This window comes from Solanum dulcamara, chromosome 4 (genome assembly GCF_947179165.1).
Source record: "Solanum dulcamara chromosome 4, daSolDulc1.2, whole genome shotgun sequence".
Classification (NCBI taxonomy): domain Eukaryota; kingdom Viridiplantae; phylum Streptophyta; class Magnoliopsida; order Solanales; family Solanaceae; genus Solanum; species Solanum dulcamara.
This window is the reverse complement of record NC_077240.1, coordinates 23,859,659-23,865,484: the sequence shown is the minus strand read 5'-3', so window position 1 is coordinate 23,865,484 and position 5,826 is coordinate 23,859,659. Positions and strand designations below refer to the sequence as shown.

Here is a 5,826-nt window from a genome sequence, read left to right as displayed (position 1 = left end):
CGCTTTGAGTAGTTCTATTTGAGGTAGCCGTGAGAGGCTTCATAGACATAGATTGAGTAAATTGGCGTTGAGGTTTCTTTTGAGTCTCTTTTGTGAAAACTATAACTTATGGGATTGAGTTGACTTTTAATATTGTTTATTGGAAATTATTTCTTCATTGAGTATTGATTGGTTATCCCACTTGAAAGTTTCCTTATTATTGAATTGAGTCTTCCGCTGATGATTGAATGAGTGATCAGACCAAATGGTTCGCTTGGAGCCAACAATATCTTCTGAGTGTCGGTTACTTCTAGGGTACTCTCTCGAGGAGTGACAATAGATGTCCCAGGCTAATAATCTACTAAGAATAAAGGAGGGGAGTGCCATATCAATCAAAGATCCTACTCTTCTCACAAACGGGAGAAAAAAATCATTTTTTCTGATTTTTCATTTTATTTTAAGGCTCCACCCTATAAATTTGTATTAGGAAAAAGGTCCAAAATTGCCCTTGTATTTTGCAAAAAGGTTTGATTTTTCCCTCTATTTAAGTTTAGGTCAATTGTGCTCCCACTGTTAACTATTGGAAGCGGAAGACATCGAAGAGGGTGAAGATGTAGGAGTCTTTGGGAGGCCATTTCTGATAGAAATCGTTTTAGAGATCAATGGTTTCATGTTTGGCAATAATCTCATTATACTGTTATAATGAGATTATATATAACTAAAAGGTAAATATGCTAAGATAGTGCAGAGTACCGAGCCTTGGTTTATTTTATCGAGAATAGTCAAAATTGTACCTATCCTATTCATTATGTTTTACTTTTACGCTCTTCAAAACACATAATACATAAGTATACTCTTTAACTTGAATTTAGCTGACAATTATACTCTCAAATGTTGGGTGTGCAAATTAATCACTTAAACTTTTATAAAGTATAAGTAGACACACACATTCTATATGACAATTCACATGAGACACACTCAAACTGATTTGAATTATGCCATGTAGAACACACATATTTACTTATTCAATATTATACAAGTTTAAGTGCCTACATATGTACATTTAAAATTGGAGGCATAAATGTAGCTGAAACAAAATTAAAAAACACATTTATATTTTATGACTTTCCAAAACTAAAATGCTTTTTTTATGTCATTATCTTCTTACCAAACCAACTACTCTCTTCTATCTACTGGTCCTTCAACACCCAACCTATTATTTTCTAGCCTTAAATTACCCTTCTCTACCTAATGAAAAAATCCGTGAATCACTACATAATTTTGTGACACCATATATAATTGGTTCATATGGAACCCTATACTAGCCCTACCAAATAGAATCGATGCTGAATTTTCAATACCTTTTGTTTTTTAATTTGGGTATAAATTAATAGTCATACCTTTCGGGTTCTTGGAAAAAAATCATATCAAATCCAAAGAAAACAAAACTTTGCTATAATAATGAGGATGTGGTGGTTCATAACAACTTTAGTCATTACTTCTTTCTTTTCTAATTTCCCTGTTTATGCTTATGATAACAACCCTCTACAGAACATATGTGTTGCTGCTGTTAATTCTACAGGTAAATCTTCGAATCAGGCATAGTTTACAATATACGTTGTATAATCTGAATAATATGCTTAACTTAATTTTATTTCGCCTGTGCAGTTTTCGTGAATGGAAAGACTTGCAAAGACCCAAAGTTTGCAACAGCAAATGATTTCTTTGCTTCAGGTCTTAATGTTAGTGGAATTGCAGCGCCCGGGTCTGGTGCTGCTGCAAAGTTTTTGGATGTAAGCATGATACCTGGACTTAACACTCTTGGTATTTCTATTGGTCGTATTGACTTGGAACCTCAACGTCTTGTTCCATTTCACACGCACCCTCGAGCAACTGAGCTGATAACTGTCCTGAAGGGTACTCTATACGTAGGATTTCTTGTCCCTGATCCTGAAAACTTCTTGAAGAGTCGTCTCTTCTCAAAAATCTTGAATCCCGGCGATGTGTTTGTGTTCCCAATTGGTCTTATTCACTTCCAGTATAATGTGGGACTCAAACAAGCTACTTTTCTCGCTGCTTTCAACAGTCAAAATCCTGGATTTGTCTTTATTCCTAATTCCATCTTTGCTTCAAATCCACCCATTCAGGACGACGTTCTTGCCCAAGGCTTCCAACTTAGTAAGACACAGATTACAGAACTTCAAAAGAAATTCTCCTAGGCTATATTATGTGTCATTAAGAATATGATTCTTGTGTTTTCTGAAAGCTGTTTGCAGCTCACTAGCTGAGCACCAGCGTCTTATGAAAGCATTGGAATAATACTTTACTCAATTAGTCCTAATAAATCAAGTGACAATGTATGTTACTATAATCTTTCTTTGCAATAAATACTAATGAATAAGCACTATGTTGGCCATGCATCTTGTGTAATCTGAGAGTGGAATTGACATGCTTAATAGCTATATATAATTTCTGAAATAAATCAACAACTTGAATAAGTGATGCACATGTGTTAAAGAGTCCTTACAAATTCACCTGGATCCAAACTGGTACCCCTCTTTATATGTTTAAGTCAGGTTACATCAATTAAATGTTTAATTAAAATTCATTTGAAGGATTAGATTCTTATATTAAAATATAGATTCACATGAATTAAAAAAAGTTCACCTTTCTTGTATGCGACGATATTACACAAGCAGCTTCTCACTGTGGACTGAAATTTGACAAAGTAAGGCAAATGATAAATATTTCGCAACCTTTAAAGACAAGCGCATGCATATTGAGGTGAAAATCCATTGGAAACTAATAATAGAATTTCCCTGCAAATGTAGAATTGTTAGTAATCTGTATTGTAAAACGTTGAAATAGTAACAATAATTTCTGAAAATGAAAGACTCAAACTGAAAATAAAAACAGTATCTGAAAAATTATGTAAGAACAAAAATCGAGCCCACTGAATGCACAGTGTGTCCTTAAGGAAACTATCCCCCTCAACGTACCCGAGGTTTTTGGAATCTTTCCTCCCCGGATAGAACGATTTACTCACCAAAAAATAGCGGTACAACAAATTAATGTGACTGCGAACCACTCGAAGGCAGTATATCACACGGGTTTTTTTAAGAAGTGCAGAAAAGAAGAAGAAGATGATTGTCAGAAATTTTTCGTGAGGAACAATTCTGAGGATCAACAGAAATATATAGCATGTTTGCAACTTTTCAGAAAAAGTTGCAACTTTTCGAAAAATTCTGTCTGTTGGAAAAATGTTTGCAACTTTTCAGAAAAGGTAGCAACCTTTCGGAAGGAAATATTTTAAATTAATCCGAAAAAGAAAGAAACGGATCGGGTCACGGGTTAGAATTTTTAATTAATTAATTAATTAATTAATAATTAATTACAATTAAAGGAAATTTAGTCCAAAAGGATTATCAATCAATCAGATCATTTGGCCGAATCCGAATTCGAGCCGAGCGACAACGACGATAGCGCGAGGGGAGACCCTTTTCTTGACCCTTTAGCAACATGAAAGAGAGCTTCTACTTTTAAGTAGGAGATTTTTTCTTTCCACCACCTATGTGGGACAAGAGCTTATTTCATAAAACAAGAGAGAACAACTCATTTTTCCCTCCACTTCTTTTTCCCTCAATTTCCCATTCAACCTATCAATTAAACCCAACAATCCCCCACATGAATGGGGAATGGCTATAAGATAAAGGAATGCACGGATAAGCGTGTGATATACAAGCGAAGATTAATTGCATCTGGATAAGTAGGTTTCTCTTTGAACTTTCCATAATAAACTTAGATAGGATATACTCGATCAATCAGTAGATGCGATATCTTTCAATTGTCGAACTTTGTTGTATAACTAGACAATATAAGTCACACAATTAACCTCAACTATTTATGGCTCTCACGATTGTGTTCGTTTCAGCCATGAACACCGCCTGGTTTTGTGACTGCATAGAGAATGAGACTTTACCGTCATTCCCCTTGAAGCGGATTATACTTCACACACACATAGGTGATTTCTGAACGTGTAGTCCTATAAACACACTATCTAGTCATTTTCTTCCAGACTTAGATAATCATTGTTATGTCGAAAAATGGACAAAGTGCAAAATTAATTTCATCTTTATAAGAAAAAATCAATTTTAGTAAAAAAAAGAGTCGCCACTTAATTTTTTAAAGAAATTAAGAAAACTTAATTTAAAAGATTCTAACAGATTTAAGTCTTAAAAATTTAGAGAAAAAGGGTACGAGGTTCATATTACTATTTTAAGAAGGTTTTAGCACTTAAAATAGCCGCTAACATGCGGTTATCCAACGATTTGAAATTTATTTTACTAACTTTGGGAAATATTAATTTAAAAGAAAACGAAGACTTTGAAATTATTTTTTAGAAAAAAAATAAAAAAATTGATATCTAAGCAAACATGAACGACATAAATAAAATAATTATTACAAACCGAATTAATAAAATAATAATAATAATAATAATATAAAAAAAAAAGTAATGAATATATAAAAATATGGCCCGACACTTAGTTTCTGTACGCCTGGACTAAGCTATTGGGCCACCTGCGTTTTGGACTTTTGGGCCAATTCTGATGTATATCACAATCGTATATACACTGTATATTGGTGCATACAACCAACAGTTTTCTTATATATCAAATATACATAAAATTACATATCAGTCAATTTTGCTCCAGCGCCTGTAGAAATACTTAGTAAACATATTAATAATAAATAATATGAATAGTAATAAATAAAATAAAAATAATAACAATAATAATAATAATACAAAAATAAAAACCGTCTTATGAACATGGGAGGCCTTGGAAAGCAATGGTAATTTCTTCATCGGCCATTTCAACATGTAGGATAACAACTTTATTTAAAGTAGTGGGGTAATAATTTTATTTAAAGTAGTAGGGTAACAACTTTATTTAAAGTAGTGAGGTAATAACTTTATTTAAAATAGTGGGGTAATAACTTTATTTAAAGTAGTAGGGTAACAACTTTATTTAAAGTTGTTGGGTAATAACTTTATTTCAAATTTAATAAAGGGAGACAAGATTAATTGTGATAAATGCCAAAATAATTACTACATGCTAGCAAATTTTATAAAAAAAATATACTAGAATAATTTCCTAACAGTCAAATATTTCAATCAACAAATTATGCTCGATTAACAAAATATTAAACATTTTCCAAATCTAAATCAAGAAAATAAAATATCGGTTATCAATTAGCTAATCAAATAGATACCCAAATTAAAAGATATGCATTTAGACAATAGCAAATAATAAGAATCTCACCATAAAAAAACTTAATTAAATACAAGAATATAAACATGAACATAATTAAAATGTAAGAACATGAATATGAACATGAAACCTTAATTAAATACAAGAATACAAACATGAACATAATTAAAATATAAGAACATGAATATGAACATGAATATGAACATAAACATGAACATAAACATGAACATGAACATGAACAACAACAAAAACAAAAATAACATAAATATGTTTTGTAATCTTAATCAATTATGAATGAACAAAAATCTTTGAATCTCGAGTTTATCAAATCATTTGGAGCAAAAATAAAGAACTAAAGTGGTGTAGTAACATGTGAACAATATGAATCTTATAAGCAAGAAAATAACAATAATGGTTAGAGTAATTAATCAGCCCAACATTTGTTATGAAAACAAAATCAGTAAAAGGAGTCTAACATGAGAAATATCTAAATCTTCCAAGCAAGAAAACTTATCAAGAACACCAAACACAAGATGTAATCAACCCAACATATACACAATAATAAAAAAAAAGAATG

The 5,826-nt window shown here is 31.7% G+C and overlaps 1 protein-coding gene across 1 annotated transcript; it reads left to right on the top strand.

The window, feature by feature from the left end:
* The first annotated feature begins 1,386 nt into the window (after positions 1 to 1,386).
* LOC129884874 (putative germin-like protein 2-1) lies at positions 1,387 to 2,399 on the top strand. Its single transcript, XM_055959147.1, has 2 exons — positions 1,387 to 1,561; positions 1,648 to 2,399. Exons 1-2 carry the CDS (start codon positions 1,441 to 1,443, stop codon positions 2,196 to 2,198), a joined length of 672 nt encoding a protein of 223 aa, XP_055815122.1. The 5' UTR covers positions 1,387 to 1,440; the 3' UTR covers positions 2,199 to 2,399.
* The last annotated feature ends 3,427 nt before the right edge of the window (positions 2,400 to 5,826 follow it).